The sequence below is a fragment of the Salmo salar genome, chromosome ssa07 (assembly GCF_905237065.1).
Source record: "Salmo salar chromosome ssa07, Ssal_v3.1, whole genome shotgun sequence".
NCBI lineage: Eukaryota > Metazoa > Chordata > Actinopteri > Salmoniformes > Salmonidae > Salmo > Salmo salar.
In genome coordinates, this window is record NC_059448.1 from 24,322,332 (window position 1) to 24,349,311 (window position 26,980).

At 44.1% G+C, this 26,980-nt stretch overlaps 1 protein-coding gene across 1 annotated transcript in view; it reads right to left on the reverse strand.

Moving 5' to 3' along the window:
* The window catches only part of slc7a8a (solute carrier family 7 member 8a), a 37,725-nt gene extending 12,706 nt beyond the window's left edge, over positions 1–25,019 (reverse strand). Inside the window, exons 1-4 of the mRNA XM_014207036.2 lie at positions 24,246–25,019; positions 23,805–24,057; positions 6,288–6,492; positions 3,627–3,778 (exon numbers count right to left, since the gene is read on the reverse strand). Of these exons, the coding sequence (XP_014062511.1) occupies positions 3,627–3,778; positions 6,288–6,492; positions 23,805–23,946 (499 nt within the window). The 5' untranslated portion in view covers positions 23,947–24,057; positions 24,246–25,019. The remainder of the gene's footprint in view (positions 1–3,626; positions 3,779–6,287; positions 6,493–23,804; positions 24,058–24,245) is intronic.
* Between the last annotated feature and the right edge of the window lie 1,961 nt (positions 25,020–26,980).

The following is a 26,980-nucleotide window of genomic DNA, read 5'->3' on the forward strand; positions in this document are numbered from 1 at the left end:
GCCCTTGAGCAAGGCACTTCATCTTAATTGCTGCAGGGTCGCTGTCGGTAGTGGGTGTCTCAGGGGGAGTTGTGCTATGCAGAATAAACATTTCCAATTCACACGTGTTTGTGTATAACACACACCTGTACATGTGTGAAATAGGATGACCATAAGCACCCACCAGTTGATGTATTATTAGTGCAGCTATTGGCTGCAGGCTGGGCTGAATACGGTTTACGGTACCCTGTCAAGACCCTGTTGTTTCACACATGACATAACACACACGTCACACTAGAAATACCGCCGAGCTCATCTAGACGGTCTGCCAAGGAACACAGACGGGCTGCTCAGCCAGACACAGATGGAGAGGAGGAGAGCAACAGGGAGGGGCTTGTCAGTAGGGGCTTATTAGTAGTTTATTGTTGTGAAAGAGTGTATGATGTTTAGAGGATTGGGGAAAGTCGAGGGGGTAGTGAGAGGAAAGGGGGTAGGGGGCTGTTTGGCCTGATCTGTGGGCATGTTGTCAGCCGGTAACACATAGTTAGTCTGGTCTCAGATCTGTGTGTGCTTTATCCAACTCCTCTGAATATTGTTGTACAATGGAGAGTAAAAAGCGCATAAAGTACAAATCTTGGATCAGGCTAACAAAATAACAGCTGCAACCAACTGTAGACACAACAGTGGTAGTGGTGTACGGGAGAGCCAGTGTTCGCTATGGGGAGTAAGACTGTGCTGTTTCTGCTCTCTGATTTGATAAACAGGAAATACAGACACCCACATATGAGTTGAGCAGTGTGTGTGTGTGTGTGTGTTTGTGTGTGTCTAACCACACATCTAAATATAAACAACAACTATATGTAACAAAGAACGAACAGTACAGATGTGCTCTCTCACAGGGTGATGCCAAGCGGCAACATACGTAATTGAATACATCGTGGACATTTCTGCAAAATGCCCCTGACAGTGGAGTCATAACCACTTGGCAGCACATGTTTTTTATTTTTACCTGTGCTGCAGGGCAGGGAATCTTTTTAATCAGCCCTACTGTAGGCTGTCTCATACTCTCATTTTCAAAACTGCATGAATCCCACTCCTCTCTGCTCTACATGTGGTCAGGCTAAGAGGAACATATACTGGCTAACACCTGGGAAACAGGGCGCGTTCTGAGAACCTGAGCCATTCTCAGCTGTTTGTAAGCTGAGTACACACTGGGACATTCGGAGGAACTCCATAACAAGGCACCACGCAACTCCAGGCCACGGAGACAGAGAGAGAGGAGGAGCTGGCTTGCAGCACGTTTCTGAACCACAACACTTTCCTAAAGTATGCCCGTAGCTGCAGCATGAGTCTATCCCCAGTGACCAATGAATGGATAGTGGTTGTGTGTTTACAAAAACAGGAGTGGGGTACAGGAGTGTGTGTGTGTGTGTGGGGGGGGCAGTTAATATATATATATACTGTATTGTAGTTTTTAGTTTTTGTTGGTGTATAGTCAGAATAAGTGATTGTACAGCACCATTCAGGTACTGGAAACACATACTCCCTCACCAAAAACATCCCCATACCTGCTATAGATTGTATATTGATTTTCTAGGGCCTCTGTGATAGAAAACAGACAGAAAGGACGTCTGGACTCTCACGGCCCTCTTAGACACATAAAACCTCTTGTATAACACAACCTACAGAATATCTCTTGACACCCACCCTCCCCAAGACACAGTCAGCCAGTCACAGATCCAGAGTGTACTGTACGTTCAGGGGCAGTAAGAAACCCCCCCAAAAAACAGAGATGGAGGAAGGGCAGAAAAAGGGAGGGAGGGAAGAGGGGGATGAAAAAGGGGAATTGTAATAAGGGTTCAGCTATCAGAGTGTACTGCTCTATGGGCAACAAGATGGATACAGGTGCATTACAGATAAAGTGGGTACTGTAGACGTGAATGGTGACACTAAATAACAGTTTCCCAAACTATTAATCAGTTGCTCAAGTAACAATTGATCCAAGTGCAAAGATCTATTGATAAGATGTTCTTAGAAAATACTGATTTGAAAATGATAATTAAACAGTTCTTAGGGGTTTTTGGAAAGATTTAACAGACAGAAGACGATATTTGGGAGGTTGTTGCTTTTCACAAACTAGCTTCACACTGTTCGTACTCCCTCTCTCTGTTCCCTTTCTCTCTGTGCCTCTCTGTCTCTCTCGCTCTCTCACTCCCCATCTCTCTCTCTCTCTCTCTCTCCCAATCTTTCTGTCTCTCTCTCTCTCTTTCTCCCCATCTCGCTCTCTCCCTCTCTCTTTCCCTCTCTCTTACTTTTCCCACATAGGATTCACGGTATGTTGCCTATTAAAACAATTGGGCACCTAACAAGCTAACGTTAGCAACAAACCAAAGACATTTCTATAAAGTGGCTCTTAGTTGCCTGGCTTGCTAGATTTAGCTATCCAAAATACATTTTTAAACTGATGTTTTTTTGTGTGCACAAAATAGAGCAGGTAAAGTTGCTATTTGGACCAGACTGCTATTTAAATGAGCTACAAGTTTGAAATTGGAAAAGAACAACAATAGAATGTTCATGGTTTAGTGCATGCCAAAGCCGGTAAGATGAAAGGGGACATTTATACTGAGGGGTTGGCGGGAATTTTAAACATAACAATGCAATGATTACTAGGTCAGTTGGAGGAAATAAAAGTACAGAATTTGTCGCCGGCAACACCTTTCAGATATAAAGAAAAGTCGGCAAAAATTTGGCGGCAAAACGTCTTGTTTAGAAAGGTGTGTCTGTCTCTCACTGACTGTCTGAGCACTGCTTGTGGTATTTGGGCAGCGTGTGTGAAGTTCTTAGAGAGGTCCGGGACTACGACTCTCAGAGTGGAACAAACACAAGTATCCGTTTGTCTTAAAACACTCTCCCACTCTGCTACACTCTTGCTGTTTTTTTTGCTGCCTTCTTTTACCCACTCTCTTCCTTACATGCTCTTTGAACCTGGGTGAAGAGAAAGAAGGGCAGAAGGAGGATGTGTGTGAGAGAGAGAGAGAGAGAGAGAGAGAGAGAGAGAGAGAGAGAGAGAGAGAGAGAGAGAGAGAGAGAGAGAGAAAAGGAGAGACAGAACCTCACAAAGTTGTTCCCTTCTTTTTGCCCTTCACTGTCATTCACAGATCTGATATGATTGGATAGGTGAAAGCAAACCAGGTGTAGCTACTGCTGGCACCGATCCCATATTCTTAGATTTGTGAAAGAACACTCTGTTGATGTCTCACTCCTCTTTCTTTCTTATGTCCTTTTCCCGCCCTTTCCACTCTTCTATCTCTCTCTCTTTCACATCCATGTGTGACTTTACCCATGGTCAGAGAGCTCGGATCATGGCCAAAACACCAAGTGGCGCTACTACAACACAAACAAAGAATCCTTGGCATGCAGAGAGTTGACAAATGTGTGTCTACAGGATAACTCATTTAAAGTTGACAAAGTTGAAAGAGTTTTTAAGACTTTCTGTAATTGTTGCACAGCTGAAAGTGTCTCCCTCCCTCCCCCCCTCCCCCCCACCTCTCTCTCTCTCTCTGTCGGTCACATTCAATCCATTCAACTCTTCAACATCCCTCCACCCCCCACCACCCCCCCCTCCCTCCAGGATATAGGGTGCTCACGTAGGCAGACGGCGGCCAGCAGGCGCAGCCCGTTCTCCGGCGGGAAGCAGGTTGGGAAGAGGGGCTGTAGGACGTAGTTGGAGAAGGTGAGGGCGATGACTGCCTGGTTGGTGGGGTAGATCACCAGCACCGCGATCCACAGACGCAGGAACCTAGAGGAGAAGGAGGGAGGGAGAGATGGAGGCAGAGGGGTTAATTAGGGTTATGAACGGCATTTAGACACTGACATACGTACACACACACATACACACCCACACACTAGCTTCAGGTCAGAGTGTGGTAACACATACAGTAGGTCGACTGGATAACATTGCATCAAATATGGAATTAAGGGGGCAGAGTCTACACTTAGAAGAATACAGGTTATTCACTCAGAATGTGTGTGTGTGTGTTAGGGAGGGGGCAATGGGGAGTTGAGATTTAGCTGACTAGAGAGGAGGCCACATTAGGACATGGTTTTTCCACAAATTCTCCACAAGCTTATGGAGCAAGAATTACACTTCACTGCATCCACCTTGTTAGCCTGATTGTCCCTCACAAAGATGTGTGTGTGTGTGTGTTTATGCGTGTGTGTGAGCGAGTGTTGAGCCAATGTATGTCTAAGTGTTTCTATATGTGTGTGTGTGTGTGTGTGTGTGTGTGTGTGTGTGTGTGTGTGTGTGTGTGTGTGTGTGTGTGTGTGTGTGTGTGTGTGTGTGTGTGTGTGTGTGTGTGTGTGTGTGTTAACAAATGTTCACAAAGCAATAAGTCTGTAAGATTAAAGTAAAGCCCCAAAACTGAGCCATCAGTTAAGGACTTTATTTGCTGACACTGCGGATAGCGTGTCACCACGACTGTATGTCACCACCACCACCACCAAGTCTGGCCCCTGGAATGCTTGGCCCTGCACCGCTGGGCCAAACTCCTATGGAGACCTGTGGAGAGTCTTCGTGGAAGAGTCCACTCCCCCCCGGGAACACAGGGGTGTCCTTATCGACACCCTCCTCCTACTCCTATACAGTACACCATCCAAACAAACACTCCCTGATTGTAGCTTGGTATCACAGAGAGAAGGAAACAGGGGAACAGTATGTGACCCGAAAAACTTCAAACCAAAACATCTGAGGCACCTGGAGGAAACAGTCCGAGACCATTTCTAACATACCAAACAAAGCCTTCAAACAGAGAATATCAGTTGGTTCTGGGTAGAAGATCATGTTTCATTGTAAATTTCTCATTGATGTATTGATGTCTATAATGGGACACTAACAATAGTCTGAGGTGCTGTTTTGTCTGGGTGGATTCCTATCTGAAAATACCCATGTATCCATGAGACTGTTACAAGACAAGGTCAAAACTCAATCTGAGTGTGTTTACCGTCTGGGAGAACACTATGAACACACAGACAGTCTTCAATCAATGTGGACAAAGGTTTGATGATATGTTCTGGGTAGAAGTTGTCAGAGAAGATAAGAGGGTGAGTGAGTGACACAGAGAGAGAAAGACAGAGAGAGAGAGACCTCCATGCTTCATGGTAGGAACCACACATGCAGAGATCTTTTATTTTGATTTTTTTTTGTCATTTAGCAGACGCTCTTATCCAGAGCAACTTACAGTAGTGAATACATACATTTCCTACATTTCATTTCATGCATTCTTTTTTATTTTTTTATTTTTTTTGTACTGGCCCCCCGTGGGAATCGAACCCACAACCCTGGCGTTGCACACACCATGCTGGCGTTGCAAACACCATGCTCTACCAACTGAGCCAAAGGGAAGACGTGCCCACACCGCGTCTCACAAAGACACGGCGGTTGGAACCAAAAATCTCAAATTTGGACTCATCAGACCAAAGGACATTTTTCCACTGGTCTAATGTGCATTATTCGTGTTTCTTGGCCCAAGCAAGTCTCTTCTTCTTATTGGTGTCTTTTAGTAGGGGTTTCTTTGCAGCAATTCGGCCATGGAGGTCTGATTCACGCAGTCTCCTCTGAACAGTTGATGTTGAGATGTGTCTGTTACTTGAACTCTGTGAAGCATTTATTTGGGCGGCAATTTCTGAGGCTGGTAACTCTAATGAACTTATCCTCTGCAGCAGAGGTAACTCTCTTCCTTTCTTGTGGTGGTCCTCATGAAAGCCAGTTTCATCATAGCACTTGATGGTTTTTTGACTGCACTTGAAGAAACTAAAAGTTCTTGACATTTTCCGGATTGACTGACCTTCATGTCTTAAAGTAATGATGGACTGTCGTTTCTCTTTGCTTATTCGAGCTGTTCTTGCCATAATATGGACTTGGTCTTTTACCAAATAGGGCTACCTTCTGTATACCAACCCTAACAAGTCACAAAACAACTGATTGGCTCAAACACATTAAGAAGGAAAGAAATTCCACAAATTAACTTTAACAAAGGCACACCTGTTAATTGAAATGCTTTCCAGGTGACTACCTCATGAAGCTGGTTGAGAAAATGCCAAGAGTGTGCAAAGCTGTCATCAATGCAAAGGGTGGCTACTTTGAAGTATCTAAAATATATTTTTGATGTCTTCACTATTATTCTACAATGTAGGAAATAGTAAAAAAGAAATAAAAACCCTGGAATGAGTAGGTGTGTCCAAACTTTTGATTGGTACTGTATGTTGTGGGTCAAAGGTCATGAAACACCACAGATCTAGTCACTCACCCTGCCAGTCCTCCGAAGATGTCCTTGACGTATGAATAGTCTCCCCCTGACTTCGGGATGGTGACACCCAGCTCGGCGTAGCACAGCGCTCCAATGGCCGTGATGATGCCAGTGACAATCCACACGATCAGTGCCAGACCCACTGAGCTAGCATTCTCCATCACGCCCTTAGGGCTGACAAAGATCCCAGAGCCGATGATATTACCTGGGATAGAGAGAAGAAGAGGGGGATGGTTATTCATGTGACACAAACAGTTATTTGAGACACTGAGGAGAAAGGGGTACGATTATTAGTGTGACACCAGTGTCATTCATAAGCTGGAAGAGCTGAAGGGAGGTTGGAACATTTTAAGTGAGAGAACATCTGACTTGCCTGGCTAAATAAGTGTTAAATGAATAAAATAAAAACATCTGTTCCACCACCTAATGATGAGGGGAGAGGGGACTGTTATCGACGGGACACCAGCATCTGTCACAGGGTGCAATCAGGAGCTCAATTGGGGGGAGTGGAACAGAGTGAAAACAATGGAGAGGGATTCTAATCAATATGTGTAACAAAAGCAGAATCCCTATTCCAACCATGAGTGTAATCTACACTGAGTATACAAAACATTTGGAACGCCTGCTCCTTCCATGACATAGACTGACCAGGTGAATCCAGGTGAAAGCTATGATCCCTTAACAATGTCACTTGATGGCTGACGTTTTACATGCTCCTAACCAACTGTGCTATTTTTTTTATTTTTTTTTGCGTTGTTTGTAACTTATTTTCAACTTATTTTGTACATAATGCTGCTGCCACCGTCTCTTATGACCGAAAATATATTCTGGACATAAGAACAGTGATTACTCACTACGAACTGGAAGAAGCTTTTTCCTTTATCGAGTCCGAGGAGAAGGGTATACTGCTTTCCCGGGAACAGGCCCAAATCCCCGTCATTTGCGTTAATAAAAGACGAAGGAAAAAGGGGCGTGTGGTAAGACGAGGGGTGGGGGGTGTGTGTCTTTTTGTCAATAACAGCTGGTGCGCGATGTCTAATATTAAAGAATTCTCGAGGTATCACTCACCTGAGGTAGAGTACCTTATGATAAGCTGTTGACCACACTATCTACCAAGAGAGTTCTCATCTATATTATTCGTAGCTGTCTATTTGCCACCACAGACCGATGCTGGCACTAAGACCGCACTCAACCAACTCTATAAGGCCATAAGCAAAGAAGAAAATGCTCATCCAGAAGCGGCGCTCCTAGTGGCTGGGGACTTTAATGCAGGCAAACTTAAATCTGTTTTACCAAATTGTTACCTGCATGTCACATGTGCAACCAGAGGAAAAAAAACTCTAGACCACCTTTACTCCACACACAGAGACGCATACAAAGTTCTCCCCCACCCTACATTTGGCAAATATGACCATAATTATATCCTCCTGATTCTTGCTTACAAGCAAAAACTAAAGGAGGAAGTACCAGTGACTTGCTCAATACGGAAGTGGTCAGATGACACGGATGTTTTGGTACAGACTGTTTTGCTAGCACAGACCAATGGCATTGAAAAGTATACCACCTCGGTCATCGGCTTCATCAATAAGTGTATCAACGACGTCGTCCCCACAGTGACTGTACGTACATATCCCAACCAGAAGCCATGGATTACAGGCAACATCCGCATCCAGCTAAAGGCTAGAGCTGCCGCTTTCAAGGACCGGGACACTAATCCGGACATATATAACAAATCCCGCTATGCCCTCAGACGAACCATCTAACAGGCAAAGCGTCAATACAGGATTAAGATTGAATCCTTCTACACCGGCTCTGACACTCGTCGGATGTGGCAGGGCTTGAAAACTATTACGGACTACAAAGGGAAACCCAGACGCGAGCTCCCCAGTGACGTGAGCCTACCAGACGAGCTAAATGCCTTTTATGCTCGCTTCGAGGCAAGCAACACTGAAGCATGCACGAGAGCACCAGCTGTTCTGGATGACAGTGTGATAACGTTTCGGTAGCCGATGTGAGCAAGACCTTTAAACAGGTCAACATTCACAAAGCCGCGGGGCCAGACGGATTACCAGGACATGTACTCAAAGCATGTGCGGACCAGCTGGCAAGTGTCTTCACTGCCATTTTCAACCTCTCCCTGACCGAGTCTGTAATACCTACATGTTTGAGGCAAACCACGAAGGTAACCTGCCTAAATGATTACCACCCCATAGCACTCAAGTCGATAGCCATGAAGTGCTTTGAAAGGCTGGTCATGGCTCACATCAACAGCATCCTCCCGGATACCCTAGACCCACTCCAATTCACTTACTGCCCCAGCAGATCCACAGATGACGTAATCTCAATCGTACTCCACACTCCACACTGGACAAAAGGAACACCTATGTGAGAATGCTGTTCATTGACTACAGCTCAGCATTCAACACCATAGTGCCCATGAAGCTCATCACTAAGTTAAGGACCCTGGGACTAAACACCTCCCTCTGCAACTGGATCCTGGACATCCTGACTGGTCACCCCCAGGTAGTAAGGGTAGGCAACAACACATCGGCCACGCCGAATCCTCAAAAATGTGGCCCCTCAGGGGTGTGTACTTAGTCCTCTCCTGTACTCCCTGTTCACCCATGACTGCGTGGCCAAACATGACTCCAACACCATCATTAAGTTTGCTGACGACACAACAGTGGTAGGCCTGATCACTGACAATGATCAGACAGCCTATAGGGAGGAGGTCAGAGAACTGGCTGTGTGGTGCCATGACAACAACCTCCCCCTCAATGTGAGCAAGGCAAAGGAGCTGATTGTGGACAACAGGAAAAGGTGGGCCAAAAAGGACCCCCATTAACATTGACGGGGCTGTAGTAAAGCGGGTCGAGAGTTTTAAGTTCCTTGGTGTCCACATCACCAACAAACTATCATGGTCCAAACACACCAATATAGCTGTGAAGAGGGCAAGACAAAACCTTTTCCCCCCAGGAGACTGAAAAGATTTGGCATGGGTCCCCAGATCCTAAAAAAGTTCTACAGCTGCACCATCGAGAGCATCCTGACCGGTCGGATCATCGCCTGGTATGGCAACTGCTTGGCATCTGACCGTAAGACGCTACAGAGGTACGGCCCAGTACATCACTGGGGCCAAGCTTCCTGCCATCCAGGACCTATAAAATAGGTGGTGTCAGAGGAAAGCCCATAAAATTGTCAGAGACTCCAGTCACCCAAGTCATAGACTGTTCTCTCTGCTACCGCACGGAAAGCGGTACCAGAGCGCAAGTCTATGTCCAAGAGGCTTCTGAACAGCTTTTACCCCCAAACCATGAGACTGCTGAACAATTAATCAAAGGGCCACCGGACTATTTACATTTACCCCCACCCCATTTGTTTTGTACACTGCTGCTACTCGCTGTTTATTATCTATGCATAGTAAATTCACCCCTAACTACATATACAAATTACCTCAACTAAGCTGTACCCCCGCACACTGACTCGGTACCGTTACCCCCTGTATATAGCCTTGTTATTGTTATGTTATTGTGTTACTTTTGATTATTTTTTACTTTAGTTTATTTGATAAATATTTTCTTAACTCTTCTTGAACTACACTGTTGGTTAAGGGCTTGTAAGTAAACATTTCACGGTAATGTCTACACTTGTTGTATTCGGCGCATGTGACAAATACAATTTGATTTGATTTGATAAATCCACTTCAATCAGTGTAGACGAAGGGGAGGAGACCGGTTAAAGAAGGATTTTTAAGCCTCGAGACAGTTGAGAAATGGATTATGTAGGTGTCCCATTCAGAGGGTGAATGGGCAAGACAAAAGATTTAAGTGCCTTTGAATGGGGTGTGGTGGTAGGTGTCAGGTGCACTGGTTTGTGCCAAGAACTCTGGGGGTGCAATGGGGGTGTAACTAAATATTAGGAAGGTATTCCTAACGTTTTTTACACTCAGTGTATATCACTGAGAGACCACCCACTGGGCACACACTGGTTGAATCAACATTGTTTACACGTCATTTCAATAAAATGACGTTAAACCAATGTGGAATAGACATTGAATTGACATCTGTGCCCAGTGGGAATACTGTGTTACCATACCCTTGGGGAAGAGTAAGCTTTGCACCAGAGGCCGTTAAGGCCCCTCATTGCTCCGCCTCTCAGTTCTAATGAGAGTGTGTGGAAAGAGGAGGAGAGAAAAACAGAACAATGGGAGATTAACATTGGTGTAGTGCAAAATGGATGAGAGGGGAAAAGAATGGTGGCAGGGAGAAAATTGGACAAAGGAGACAGAGAGAGAGAGACAGACAGAGAGCGAGAGAGACAGAGAGAGATAAACAGAGAGAAAGAGAGAGAGAGAGAAAAAATGTTGTTTTAAAAGCAATGAGCAGCCCGCCAGCGGACAGTGGGAACGCAATGTGCTGAGTTAGCACTGAGGATGAGGAGTCATGGAGAGAGAGACTGAGGGAGAGAGAGAGAGAGGGAGAGAAAGAGGGGGAGAGGGGTTACAGAGTACAATGAGGAACGAGAGGCTCGTGTGTATTAGCGTGTACTAGGGAGGAGCCAACACTACATCTGAACATCAGAACAATGCCCTGACAGCCTCTATAAGCATCAGACTGTCAGTCAGTTTATACAGCAAGGAAACATGAAAGAGACTGTGTGTGTGCCTGTATGCGGTGTGTATGTGTGTTTCTGGTTCAGACAGGTTCACTACTCACGTCCCATCAAAGATCTGACAAAGCAGTAGGGATCAGAGGTCAGGGGTTGAGAATCAGAAAGCTGACTGATTGGCTCATAAACATTGACAGCCAATAGGGCTTCAGGGCCAAAGGTTGTATGTTAGAGCTTGCAGTCGGAGCTGAGTGTGGAGAATTTAAAGTTCAAAGTCAAAGATATTGATACCGATCTGTTTGAGATTTGAATGTGCTAGTGGTGTAGTTTGATAATGGTTTGCGTGTGTGTGTGTGTGTGTGTGTGTGTGTGTGTGTGTGTGTGTGTGTGTGTGTGTGTGTGTGTGTGTGTGTGTGTGTGTGTGTGTGTGTGTGTGTGTACACGAGCGTGTTTTAACACACATATGTTCTCTTTCACTTCAACATCACTCTACACGTGCAGTACCAGACTAAAGTTTGGACACACCTACTCATTCAAGGGTTTTTCTTTATTTTTACTATTTTCTACATTGTAGAATAATAGTGAATGAATCAAAACTTTGAAATAACACATACGGAATCATGTAGTAACTAAAAAAGTGTTAAACAAACCAAAATGTATTTTATATTTGAGATTCTTCAAAGTAGCCACCCTTTGCCTTGATGACAGCTTTGCACACGCTTGGCATTCTCTCAACCAGCTTCATGAGGTAGTCACCTGGAATGCATTTCAATTAATAAGTGTGCCTTGTTAATTTGTGGAATTTCTTTCCTTCTTAATGCGTTTGAGCCAATCAATTGTGTTGTGACAAGGTAGGGGTGGTATACAGAAGATAGCCCTATTTGGTTAATGACCAAGTCCATATTATGGCAAGAACAGCTCAAATAAGGAAAGAGAAATGACAGTTTATGACATGAAATTCAGTCAATCCGGAAAATGTCAAGAACCTTGAAAGTTTCTTCAAATAGGCTCCCGAGTGGCGCAGCGTTCTAAGGCACTGCATCTCAGTGCTAGTGGCGTTACTACAGACCCTGGTTCGATTCCAGGCTGTATCACAATCGGCCGTGATTGGGAGTCCCATAGGGTGGTGCACAATTTGCCCAGCAGCGTTAGGGTTTGGCCGGGGTAGCCCGTCATTGTAAATAGGAATTTCTTCTTAACTGATTTGCCTAGTTAAATAAAGGTTACATTAAAATAAAGGTTAAATTGCAGTCACAAAAACCATCAAGCGCTGTGATGAAACTGGATCTCATGAGGACCGCCACAGGAACGGAAGACCCAGAGTTACCTCTGCTGCAGAGGACAAGTTCATTAGACTTATCAGCCTCAGAAATTGCAGCCCAAATAAATGCTTCACAGAGTTCCAGTAACAGACACATCTCAACATCAACTGTTCAGAGGAGACAGCGTGAATCAGGCCTTCATGACACCAATAAGAAGGAGAGACTTGCTTGGGCCAAGAAACACGAGTAATGAACATTAGACTGTTGGAAATCTGTCCTTTGGTATGATCAGTCCAAATTTGAGATTTTTGGTTCCAACCGGTATGTCTTTCTGAGATGCAGAGTAGGTGAATGGATGATCTCTGCATGTGTGGTTCCCACCGTGAAGCATGGAGGAGGAGGTGTGATGGTGTAGCGGTGCTTTGCTGGTGACAAAGTCTGTGATTGATTTAGAATTTAAGGCACACTTAACCAGCATGGCTACCACAGCATTCTGCAGCACTACGCCATCCCATCTGTTTTGCGTGTTAGTGGGACTATCATTTGTTTTTCAACAGGACAATGACCCAACACACATCCAGAATGTGTAAGGGCTATTTGACCAAGAAGGAGAGTGTTGGAGTATTGCATCAGATGACCTGGCCTCCACAATCACCCGACCTCAACCCAACTGAGAAGGTTTGGGATGAGTTAGACAGCAGTGACAGAAAAGTAGCCAACAATTGCTCAGCATATGTGGGAACTCGTTCAAGACTGTTGGAAAATCATTCCAGGTGAAGCTGGTTAAGAGAATGCCAAAGCTTTCATCAAAGTTTTCATCAAGGCAAATGGTGGCTACTTTGAAGAATCGCAAATATAAAATATATTTTGATTTGTTTAACACTTTTTTAGTTATTATATGATTCCTTGTGTGTTATTTCATAGTTTTGATGTCTTCACTATTATTCTACAATGTAGAAAATAGTAAAAATGAAGAAAAACCCTCGAATGAGTAGGTGTGTCCAAACTTTTGACCGGTACTGTATGTACATATCACATGTGCAGTGTCTAGCCTAAACCCCTCTCCTGTATTATTCCTTAGGAAGGTTAACTTAGTGGGCGAAAGGTAAAAGCATGATAAATCTCAACCTTGACAAAAACAAGTGACTGCTCCAAGATAGTTGACTCTAGTGGTCTTTGGTACTCTGCTGTGTGAGCAGTGACTGTGTCAGCTTTATAATGCATCAGTTCAGCAACTTTGTGTGTGACACTGATGATAAGACAATGAGGGGACTGGGTTAGGTTATAGTGTCACTGGTGAGTTGGTGAGAGCAGTGTAAACGAGACTGGTTTAGACTGGTTAAACTACGGTACACCTTATCTGTGGGATGAGCTTCTAGTTTCCTTATTCAGACTGTGTGTGTGTCTGTGTGTGTGAGAGTGAGAGTGAAGGGTGCAGAGTGCTGACTGAAGTGGAACACACATGCATACACGCACACACACGCATGCACGCTTACACACACACACACACACACACACACACACACACACACACACACACACACACACACACACACACACACACACACGCACGCACACACACGTTTCCTATTCTCACTTTCGCCCTGCTTCCCCTTTGTGTGAACTGTACCGGAAAGGAACACCCGTGATGCACACATAACCATGCAGACACACACTCACTCACACACATGCGCACACACACACACACACATTTCTTGTTCTCTCTGTCTACCTGCTTCCACTTCCTGCTTCCTGTTCTCACTTTCCCCCTGGTCCCCTTTGTGTGAACTGTACGAGAAAGAAACATCACTGGCACACTCTGACACAATGCTCCAGTATGGGTGGTTTTCCTCTCTCCTCTTCCCTCTTTCCCTCCTCTCATCCTCCAGGGTGAGTTCCATTCCTACCTCTGATACCAAGGCTGCGATTCTCTACCCTTCTCCAAAGTGGGCACTTGCACACTCCCGCGATGGATTTAAAAGTGTAGGATTGGTGTAAACATTGCGTGGAGGTAGTTTCCCGGCACTGTTAAATCTATGACGGGGAGTGTGCAACCGCACACTTCTTGAAAAGGGTAGATCGTCTCTGGAAGCAACAGAGCATGTAAGAACCAAACCCAACATGTGTAATCTCCAGGAGAATATAGCCAAAACATCACTGGCCTTAAAACGAAGCTACAGTAGCAGGCCTAAAGCTCAGACAAAGCTTACTTACTCAGACAATGGTTGCATCCCAAATGCACCCTATTCCCTACATAGTGCACTACTTTATTTGGAATAGGTTCCCATTTGGGACGCGACCATTGTTTACTTCAGCTTTCTGGTCCCCTTTTCACGAACAATGTGCTGTGTAGAGCGCACTAGTCTACTACTCCCTTTGCAGAAGCAGAGTCCTAACCACAGCTTCCAAGCACCAAGCGACGAGGAACAAACAAACAGCCCAGAAAAACAAAGACATGTGGATACTGAGCATAGCTGTAATGTGTACAAGACTATGCAGCCCTCCGACTTAAGACTCGGGCCAACCGTGCGCCTACTCAGGCTTTTGCACATGAAACGCAATGATACATAGAGTGTCAGCAGCAGTGTAGTACTACGGTGTAGTTTCGGGGAGATCGCTGATGATTGGTGTCAAAGTTGGACGTCTATCCATGTCCTGAGGACTTCAGGAAATGCCTTTGAAATCGGCCACTAGGGGCAACAGTGAGCACCATCACCATCAAGTGGGCTTGGGTTTTGCTAGGGTGTTGTGGACGGGCGTCGCGTCATCCCATGACTCTGGATCAGAAGGTTGTGTGTTTGATCCCGGTCGTGGACACTGTTTTCTATTTTTATTTTACCCTATCCAAAACCTTAACCCTTGCTTTCAACATTCGGAATGACTGCCTTAACTTTACCCTTAACTTCTAAATTTGATGTTCGGAGAAATAGAACAATACAGAGCAGCAGGAACAACAAAAACGCTTTCAAATTGTACGTTTGGAGAACGTGGATGAACGTATAATTCTGTAGTGAGAGCTTGTTGGTAGTTTTGCATTTTCCCCATTAATGGTTGAGTTTAGGATTGGGGCCAACTACTGCTTGGACACTGTCCAACCTCTCTGAGGACACACACATACATACACACACACACACACACACACACACACACACACACACACACACACACACACACACACACACACACACACACACACACACACACACACCTCAGACGGCGCTGCCATCAGCACTTCTCATTACAGCAGGGCCCAGCTTTGAGTTTAATGGAATAAGGAGGTGAAAAATGAGGAGGAGGAGGAGGAGTAGATGAAGAATGCAGTGAGCTACTGCAATCCCCATCATCCATCTGCCTGACACATGACTCCTGCCACCTGACTCTGAGGTCTCCTGATTGCATTGCTTTGATTAGGCCTCCTCACCCACCTCACCCTCCTCGCCCACCTCACCCTCCTTGCCCACCTCCTCCTCCTCGCCCTCCTCTCCCACCTCGCCCTCTTCGCCCACCTCGCCCTCCTCACTCTCCTCACCCACCTCGCCCTCCTCGCCCACCTCACCCACCTCATCCACCTCACCCTCCTCGCCCACCTCACCCTCCTCGCACTCCTCGCCCTCCTCACCCACCTCGCCCTCCTCGCCCACCTCACCTTCCTCACCCTCCTCACCCACCTGAGTCTTCACCCACCTCACCCACCTCAGTCTTCACCCTCCTCACCCACCTCACCCTCCTCGCCTTCCTCACCCACCTCTCCCTCCTCGCCCACCTCACCTTCCTCACCCACCTGAGTCTTCAACCTCCTCACCCTCCTCGCCCACCTCACCCACCTCACTCTCCTCAGTCCTCACCCACCTGCTCCTTTCCTTCCCCTTTCATCCCAGTCCCACCCACCTCCCCCTCCTCGCCCTCCTCACCCTCCTCACCCACCTGTCTTCACCCTCCTCACCCACCTGAGTCTTCAACCTCCTCACCCTCCTCGCCCACCTCACCCACCTCACTCTCCTCAGTCCTCACCCACCTGCCCCTTTCCTTCCCCTTTCATCCCAGTCCCACCCACCTCACCCTTCTCAGTCCTCACCCACCAGCCCGTTTCCTTCCCCTTTCATCCCAGTCCAAAACACACCAACCTCCCCATAGAGATGATGATGATTTCCCCTACTGTCACCCTAACTATGTCTGAAATGACACCCATAGTGCACTACTTATACTGATATAGTGCACTACTTATACTGACATAGTGCACTACTTATAACCATATAGTGCACTACCATAAACGCTATAAATAGAAGCCATAGAGGCCTCACAGGCTACATAAGCTAAGCCAGCTCAGCTAATAAAACAGCAGTATCACCTCAGGAATCTTAGTTCCTCCAAATCTGCAAAAGTTCACTTCTGATCCCAGCTTTGCGTGGAGGAGGGGAGAGGGGGGGTTGGGCTGAAGAAGGGGGTGGAGGTGGACTGGAAGGAAAATAGGTGTACCTTAAGCTCATAAAGAACTCCCTCAGCCCACTTTGAGGAAACTCAGTGAAGCAGACAAAGAACAAAGGGAAGCGTTTGAACATGGCAGTTTGAGCTCAGTGATCTGAAGATCAGGCCTCTCATGTGAGGTAGGAGGAGAGATCAAGGTCATTTTCATTTGGCACCAAACGAACAGAAGAAAACAGGGAGGGGCACTGTCTGAACTTATCCAATAAGAAACGGTCCTTTTTGTATTACGTTACAAAACCTTTTGCTATTGTGTAAATTAAAAAAAATAATAATAATATTTCACCTTTCTTTAACCAGCTAGGCCAGTTGAGAACAAGTTCTCAATTACAACTGCGACCTGGCCAAGATAAAGCAAAGCAGTGTGACAAAAACAACAACACAGAGTTACACATCAACAAACGTACAGTCAATAACACAAAATAAAATTAAAAAAGAAAGATCTATGTGCAGTGTATGCAGATGTAGAAGAGTAGGGAGGTAGGCAATAAATAGGCCCTAGAGGCGAAAATAATTACAATTTAGCATTAATACTGGAGTGATATATGTGCAGATGTTGATGTGCAAGTAGAGATACTGGGGTGCAAAAGAGCAAGAGGGTAAGTAATAATATGGGGATGAGGTAGTTGGGTGTGCTATTTACAGATTGGCTGTGTACTGGTACAGTGATCGGTAAGATGCTCTGACAGCTGATGCTTAAAGTTAGAGAGGGAGATATAAGACTCCAGCTTCAGAGATTTTTGCAGTTCGTTCCAGTCATTGGCAGCAGAGAACTGGAAGGAGAGGCGGCCAAAGGAAGTGTTGGCTTTGGGGATGACCAGTGCAATATACCTGCTGGAGCGCGTGCTACGGGTGGGTGTTGCTATGGAGACCAGTGAGCTGAGATAAGGTGGGGCTTTACCTAGCAAAGACTTATAGATGACCTGGAGCCAGTGGGTTTGGCGATGGATATGTAGTCAGGGCCAGCCAATGAGAGCATAGAGGTCACAGTGGTGGGTAGTATATGGGGCTTTGGTGATAAAACGGATGGCACTGTGATAGACTACATCCAGTTTGCTGAGTAGAGTGTTGGGGGCTATTTTGTAAATGACATCGCCGAAGTCAAGGATCGGTAGGATAGTCAGTTTTACGAGGGTATGTTTGGCGGCATGAGTGAAGGAGGCTTTGTTGCGAAATAGGAAGCCAATTCTAGATTCAATTTTGCATTGAAGATGCTTAATGTGAGTCTGGAAGGAGAGTTTACAGTCTAACCAGACACCTAGGTATTTGTAGTTGTCCACATATTCTAGGTCAGAACCGTTTATTTGTCACGTGCGCCGAATACAACAGGTACAGAAAAATAAAAGATGATGACTAGACCGCAATCTGAAGATGCAAAAAATAGGACTCCTTATTATCATTACGTACCACTAGTTTCAGTGAAATGCTTACTTACAGGCTCTAACCAATAGTGCAAAAAAGGTATTAGGTGAACAATAGGTAAGTAAAGAAATAAAAACAACAGTAAAAAGACAGTGAAAAATAACAGTAGCGAGGCTACATACAGACACCGGTTAGTCGGGCTGATTGAGGTAGTATGTACATGTAGATATGGTTAAAGTGACGATGCATATATGATGAACAGAGAGTAGCAGTAGCGTAAAGTAGTGATGCAAGTCGGGCGGGAGGGTGCGGGCAGCAATCGGTTGAAGAGCATGCACTTAGTTTTACTCGCATTTAAAAGCAGTTGGAGGCCACGGAAGGAGTGTTGTATGGCGTTGAAGCTCGTTTGGAGGTTTGTTAGCACAATGTCCAAAGAAGGGCCAGATGTATACAGAATGGTGTCGTCTGCGTAGAGGTGGATCAGAGAATCACCAGCAGCAAGAGCGACGTCATTGATGTATACAGAGAAAAGAGTCGGCCCAAGAATTGAACCCTGTGGCACCCCCATAGAGACTGCCAGAGGCCCGGACAACAGGCCCTCCGATTTGACACACTGAACTCTATCAGAGAAGTAGTTGGTGAACCAGGCGAGGCAGTAATCATTTGAGAAACCAAGGCTATTGAGTCTGCCGATAAGAATGCGGTGATTGACAGAGTCGAAAGCCTTGGCCAGGTCGAAGAAGACGGCTGCACAGTACTGTCTTTTATCGATTGTGGTTATGATATCGTTTAGGACCTTGAGCGTGGCTGAGGTGCACCCATGACCAGCTCGGAAACTAGATTGCATAGAGGAGAAGGTACGGTGGGATTCGAAATGGTCGGTGATCTGTTTATTAACTTGGCTTTTGAAGATTTTAGAACGGCAGGGCAGGATGGATATAGGTCTATAACAGTTGATTGGACATAATTTTGAAATGAATGAATACGGCCCAGATGTGTTTGTAAATGAGTGACCGTATCAAGGACACTAGTTTAGGCAAGGTTGGTTCTGGTGATCAACCGCCACTATGGCTGAATGAATATGGATGGTCATAAACACTATCCTTTTAAACATTAATGATTGGGGGTTAAACTACGTGGATTTAACTAATAATTATATTTAAATGATGAAGAATCTATGGACCGAGAGGGAGCAATTCACTACTCTTGTCTCTTCATCTCTTCTGGAATATAAACAACAAAGGCTGTCCCAAGTCACCCTATTCTCTATACAGTTCACTACTTTTGACCAGGTCCCAAACGGTTCTGCTCAAAAGTAGTGCACTATGAAGGGAATAGGGTGCCATATGGGTTTTTGAATGCTTCTGTTCCAACGATGGAGAGTCTACTACTTACAGTGCCTTCGGAAAGTATTCGGACCCCTTGACTTTTTCCACATTTTGTTACATTACAGCCTTATTCTAAAATGGATGAAATAAATAAAAAATCCTCAGCATAAACAGAATACCCCATAATGACAAAGCAAAAACAAGTTGTTAGAAATGTTTACCAATTTATAAAAAATATTTTTTATTTATTATTTACATAAGTATTCAGACCCTTTGCTATGAGACTTGAAGTTGAGCTCAGGTGCATCCTGTTTCCATTGATCATCCTTGAGATGTTTCTACAACTTGATTGGAGTCCACCTGTGGTAAATTCAATTGATTGGACATGATTTGGAAAGGCACACACCTGTCTATATAGTCCCACAATTGACAGTGCAAAAACCAAGCCATGAGGTCGAAGGGTATGAAAACAATTCTGCAGCATTGAAGGTCCCTAAGAACACAGAATCTTCCATCATTCTTAAATGGAAGAAGTTTGGAACCATAAAGACTATTCCTGGAGATGACTGCCCCAAACTGAGAAATCGGGGGAGAAGTGCCTTGGTCAGGGAGGTGACCAAGAACCCAATGGTCACACTGACAGAGCTCTAGAGTTCCTCTGTGGAGATGACAGAACCTTCCAGAAGGACAACCATCTCTGCAGCACCACCAATCAGGCCTTTATGGTAGACTGGCCAGACGGAAGCCATTCCTCAGTAAAAGGCCCATGACAGCCCGCTTGGAGTTTGCCAAAAGGCACCTAAAGACTCTCAGACCATGAGAAACAAGATGGTCTGGTCTGATGAAACCAAGATTGAACTAAACCAAGATTGAACTCGTTGGCCTGAGTGTCAAGCGTCACGTCTGGAGGAAACCTGGCACCATCCCTACGGTGAAGCATGGTGTGGCAGCATCATGCTGTGGGGATGTTTTTCAGCGGCATGCACTGGGAGACTAGTAAGGATCGATGCAAAGATGAACGGAGCAAAGTACAGAGAAATCTTGATGAAAACCTGCTTCAGTGCGCTCAGGACCTCAGACTGGGATCACCTACCAACAGGACAACGACCCATAGCATACTGTCACGTTTTGACACTAGTAAGATGTCATTTTCTATAGTAGAGTAGGGCAGGGCGTGACAGAGGGCGTTTTTGATGGTTCTATGTTTTGTATTTCTATGTTTAAGTTCTAGTTTTTCTATTTCTATGTTGGGATTGTTTCGGGTTGATCTCTAATTGGAGGCAGCTGATCCTCATTGCCTCTGATTAGAGATCATATTTAAGTAGGGGTTTTTCTCTTCCTGTTTTGTGGGTTATCTTTTGAGTAGTGTGTTTTCCTCTCTGCGTCACGTTTTTTTGTTGTTGTGTGTTTTCAAGTATTTATGTGTATTGCATTCAGTTTCACATCTAATAAATATGTGGAACTACGAACACGCTGCATTTTGGTCCGCTCCTTCAAACAGCCGTGACACATACAGCCAAGACAACGCAGGAGTGGCTTCGGGACAAGTCTCTGAATGTCCTTGAGTGGTCCAGCCAGAGCCCGGACATGAACCCGATCGAACATTTCTGGAGAGACCTGAAAATAGCTGTGCAGCAATGCTCCCCATCCAACCTGTGTCACGGTTGTCCAAAGGATCGGACCTAAGTGCAGCGTGTTTATAGTTGCACATATTTATTATTATCGTGAAACTTTGCAATACACCAAATACTTGAAACAACAAAACCATGACGCAGAGAGAATATACACTACTCACAAATTATAATCACCCACAAAACCCAGGAAGAAAAACCCCTACTTAAATATGATCTCCAATCAGAGGTAACGAGGACCAGCTGCCTCCAATTGGAGATCAACCCAAAAAAACAACATAGAAATAGAAAAACTAGAACTTAAACATAGAAATAGAAAAACACAAAACACCCCCTGTCACGCCCTGACCTACTCTACCATAGAAAATCAAATCTTACTATGGTCAGGACGTGACAACCTGACAGAGCTTGAGATGATTTGCAGAGAAGAATGGGAGAAACTCCCCAAATACAGGTGTGCCAAGCTTGTAGCGTCATACCCAAAAAGACTCGAGGCTGTACTGAGTAAAGGGTCTGAATGCTTACAGTACCAGTCAAAGGTTTGGACCCACCTACTTATTCAAGGGTTTTTCTTTATTTTTACTATTTTCTACATTGTAGAATGATAGTGAAGACATCAAAACTATGAAATTACACATGGAATCATGTAGTAACCAAAAAAGTGTTAAACAAATCTTTTTTTTTTTTTTATATATTTGAGATTCTTCAAAGTAGCCACCCTTTCTCCTTGATGACAGCTTTGCACACTCTTGGCATTCTCTCAACCAGCTTCATGAGATAGTCACCTGGAATGCATTTCAATTAACAGGTGTGCCTTGTTATAAGTTAATTTGTGGAATTTCTTTCCTTCTTAATGCGTTTGAGCCAATCAGTTGTGTTGTGACAAGGTAGGGGTGGTATACAGAAGATAGCCCTATTTGGTAAAAGACCAAGTCCATATTATGGCAAGAACAGCTCAAATAAGCAAAGAGAAATGACAGTCCATCATTACTTTAAGATATGAAGGTCAGTCAAAATGTCAAGAACTTTGAAAGTTTCTTCAAGTGCAGTTGCAAAAACCATCATGCTCTATGATGAAACGGTCTCTCCTGAGGACCGCCACAGGAAAGGAAGCTCTGCTGCAGAGGATAAATTCATTAGAGTTAACAGCCTCAGAAATTGTTGCCCAAGTAAATACTTCACAAAGTTCAAGTAACAGACACATCTCAACATCAACTGTTCAGAGGGGACTGCGTGAAACAGGCCTTCATGGTCGAATTGCTGCAAAGAAACCACTACTAAAGGACACCAATAAGAAGAAGAGACTTGCTTGGGCCAAGAAACACGAGCAATGGACATTAGACAGGTGGAAATCTGTCCTTTGGTCTGATGAGTCCAAATGTGAGATTTTTAGTTCCAACCGGCGTGTCTTTGTGAGATGCAGAGTAGGTGAATGGATGATCTCTGTATTTGTGGTTCCCACTGTGAAGCATGGAGGAGGAGGTGTGATGGTGTAGCGGTGCTATGCTGGTGACACTGTCAGCGATTCATTTCGAATTCAAGGCACACTTAACCAGCATGGCTACCACAGCATTCTGCAGCGATACGACATCCCATCTGGTTTGCACATTTGATTTTCAACAGGACAATGACCCAAAACACGTCCTCCAGGCTGTGTAAGGGATATTTGACCAAGAAGGAGAGTGATGGAGTGCTGCATCAGATGACCTGGCCTCCACAATCACCCGACCTCAACCCAATTGAGATGGTTTGGGATGAGTTGGACCCCAGAGTGAAGGAAATGCAGCCAACAAGTGCTCAGCATATGTGGGAACTCCTTCAAGACTGTTGGAAAAGCATTCCAGGTGAAGCTGGTTGAGAGAATGCCAAGAGTGTGCAAAGCTGTCATCAGGGAGAAAGGGTGGCTACTTTGAAGAATCTAAAATATAAAAAAAACATTTTCATTTGTTTAACACTTTTTTGGTTACTACATGATTCCATATGTGTTATTTCATAGTGTTGATGTCTTCACTAGTATTCTACAATGTAGTAAATAGTAAAAATAAAGGAAACCCCTTGAATGAGTAGGTGTGTCCAAACTGTTGCCTGTACTGTATGTAAATGTAATATTTCCGTTTTTTTTATTTCATTTTTTTTTATAAATTAGCAAACATTTCAAAAATACGGTGTCATTATGGGGTATTGTGTGTAGATTGATGAGGAAAATATGTTAAATACATTTTAGAATGAGGCTGTAACCTAACAAAATGTGGAAAAGTCAAGGGGTCTGAATACTTTCCGAAGGCACTGTAGCTCTGGTGATCAGATTTAGTGATCAGATTTAGAAATTATACGTAGCGTAGTTCGCTGGTTAGTTCTGTTTTCCAATTCTACTGGTAACGTGGGTGTAAATAACTTGTATTTACAAAAAATGTCAGTTCAGTCATCTTAATTTACAGTAACGATGGGGATAACGTCATGACAGTTTCGGTTTGCGCTGAAGATCAAAGAGATTGTGAAACCACCTCACAGAGAGATAAAGAATGACTGTTAACTGCTGAAGTGATGCAATAGGCATCAATGATAATTAGCCTTCATTAGAAGCTTAAAAACCCACATTATAAGTTGAAAGTGATCAATAACAAGTAATAGAGTTGGTGACCTTACGCTACTTAACCCAAACCTTGTTCTAGTCTGTGAACGTACTATATAAACCTGACTGCATACCAACTCTCAGCAAACCTGAGCAGCAGTGGTCAGTTACATTTTCTACCAGGCCTATTCATAATTCACACACAATCAAACCTTTGCAAATATACATCCACATTTGGACATGATCTATACCCATTTCTTTTTTTAACTTACCAACAATAATTCCGCAAGCGCTCACAAGACCGATCTCTTTCTTCAGAGCCACCCCTCCTTCTCCTGACCCTTTCCCGGACTCGGCGACAGCATCCCCGCCAGACGCCGCTGAACATCCTCGTTGCCTTGGTCCGTCCGTCATTTTGCTGATAAGAGTTGTTCAGTTCTCGTTGACACTTGCTGCTGCAGCGGTGCCTGTGGTCGCTCTCAGTTGACAGCCAATGAGCGTTTGGACGCAGGGGCTCAATTTGCGCTTTGGTAAGACAGCACAACACACTTCACCCAAAGTTGTCGAAGATGATCAGATACAACTTATTTTGACTTGTTGCTGTATACAGGTATAGCTATTCAACCCGTAACAAATCGAATGGAGATTTCAGATGTTATGGGCACCGCACTACACAAATGGTTAATTTATATACAAAAAGTCAGTGAACTTACACTTTATGTAAAATTTGTTTTTAGCCCTGTATCATCATCATGTTTCTGTTGTCCAGAATACCAACGTATTTGTTGTAAAATAAAAAAACAAATGCCTAGTTTGCGCTGCGGGAAACCACAACAAAACATTAGATGATATAGCTTTCTATCTCGTTTGACCGGTAATGCGACTAGCACATTTGTGATTTCATTGTGCTATAATATATTTTCACTGTTTGACGTCTTATTGAAAATGTCTAAGCAAACAAGTAACACGTATTCAATAGTACATTTAGTGAACAAGAATTGCGTATTCCAGTGACATACTGCGAAAGAAACCTCCTGTGACAAAACAATAGCTTTCACTGCTTCCTTGTTTCCAGGCAAGAGCTCGAGAGACCCGACAAAAGCATCCTTTTTTTTTAACTCACAAACAAAAGTGGTTGAAAAACACACGGCTGTGTCTTCCCACCCCAAAATCGACCCTCAATAAAAAATGTCCTTTCTGGTCTTCAGACAAGAGCTGTATCCTTGCCGCATTGGTTTGACTCAGCAGTGAACAAGATATTGGGTAAATATACATATCCCTTCATATGAGTACAGTAGGACCGCCCCTTTACCGCACAAGCCCGCTCCTCTTCTCTCCACCACTATTGCCTGAGCTTGTTTTCTTCCTTCAGTTCAGCCTGTTCCATATACCCAAACCCTCCTCCCCCATATTCAAGCGATCAGCTGTTCCTCGACCCACCTCTGCTCCATACAGTACACCACCATATCCCCCCCCAAAACACAAAGCAAACGTAGTGGAGTACTACACTGTCTCTCCCTCCACCTTTCTCTCCCTCTCACTCATAATATTATTCAAGGTGCAACCTGAGTCTAAGTGTAGGATGTTCACTTGCACCTCTTGTGGAGAGTGAATTTCTGACTTCAGGGTGATGAAATTCCACTTTGACCTTGTTGTCATTGCGCACACAGACTACACACACCATGCACACGCAGACACACAACACACCTTGCACACTGTGAATGCATGTAATGATCGTCTGACAGAGGGGACCAAGATGCAGCGTGGTAAGTGGTCATAATTTATTATAATGAAACACTTTAAATAAAACAAGAAAACAAAAGCCAACAGTTCTGCCAGGTGAAACACATAAGACAGAAAACAACTACCCACAAAACCCCAAAGGAAAACAGGCTGCCTAAGTATGGCTCCCAATCAGCGACAACGATGTACAGCTGTCCCCGATTGAGAGCCATACCAGGCCAAAACAAAGAAATACAAAAACAGAAAAAAGGACATAGAATGCCCACCCTAGTCACACCCTGGCCTAACCAAAATAGAGAATAAAACCCTCTCTATGGCCAGGGCGTGACAATGCATTTAATATGTTTCCAGCAGGTCTCTTGGGTGTGGCTGACATGCTGTTCTTTGTATCCTTGTTTAGATGCTGTGTGTGTGTGTGTTCGTGTGTCAGACCTGGGCAGAAAATAGTTGTCTTTTTCAGTTTATTTGAAAATACCAACTTTTCAAATTCTCGAGGTAGTCTAATATAGTTTAAATACAGGGCTACCGCACACAGGGCTGTCACAGGCAACCCTGAAGCTACGGCTGATGACAGGAACAAGTATAAGAAGTGGAAATATATATATTTATTTGATGGCTGCCAAATATTTTATGAAGAACCAAAAACTACAACAGTCAGTTGAATTATTCTAAATATATGATCATAAGCACATGGTTTTGAGGGCTTTATAAGATGTGAATCTTAATATAGCCTATAGCCTAGAATTGAATACATGAGGGACATGGAATCCCCTCGACATTAGAGTAGACCATTTATGTAGCTTTAAAATGACTGACATGTATTTTCATAATGAGTGAGACATAAGGTAATACAGTAACACTTGACATAAAGTTCTTATACTGTACATGTGTAGTAACTTTGTGATTATTACAATAGCAACATTGTAGTTATAGAGGACTTTATAATTGCGCAATAATGGAGTTATTACATAACTGGATTAAGGAACTGTCACTATTCCTATTGTGTACAGTAGTAACAAAAACGCTCCGCTCATTGTTATGCAATTAAAATGCAATTTCCAAAGTATCATGTAACAACATGCTAATAAAACGTTGGTCCAAAAGTAATTACAGTTTTATTTCAGGCACAATAACAGTTTAATGTTTTTTATTTATGAATTGTTTTATTGAACCTTTATTTAACTAGGCAAGTCAGTTGCCTACCAAAAGGCAAAAGGCCTCCTGCGGGGACAGGGACCTGGGATAATTTATTTTTATTTTTTATTGATACTGAGAATGCTAACAGTACCAAAATATGGCTATTAAGCTAATTTATTTTGAAACAAAAGTATATACATGGTTATGGGCTTAAAAAAAGACACCGGTACCACGTCAGATATAGAGTTGACACTTATTCCATTTTGAGTTTGCATCCCAATATTTCACTTTATATACATCACAGAAGACTGAGATATAACAAAACTGTTTGACATAGAAACACCACATTTTCATCAAGTTTTTATGAATGACATTCCACCCATGAGGCAAAGAGGACGCTTTTGATCAGTGACTGCAGGAAAGGGCTACCAAGTCACATAATAACTTGCATGGACTCACTCTGTGTGCAAAAATAGTGTTGAACATGATTTTTGAATGCTACCTCATCTCTGTACCCCCACACATACAATTATCTGCAAGGTCCCTCAGACGAGCAGTGAATTTCAAA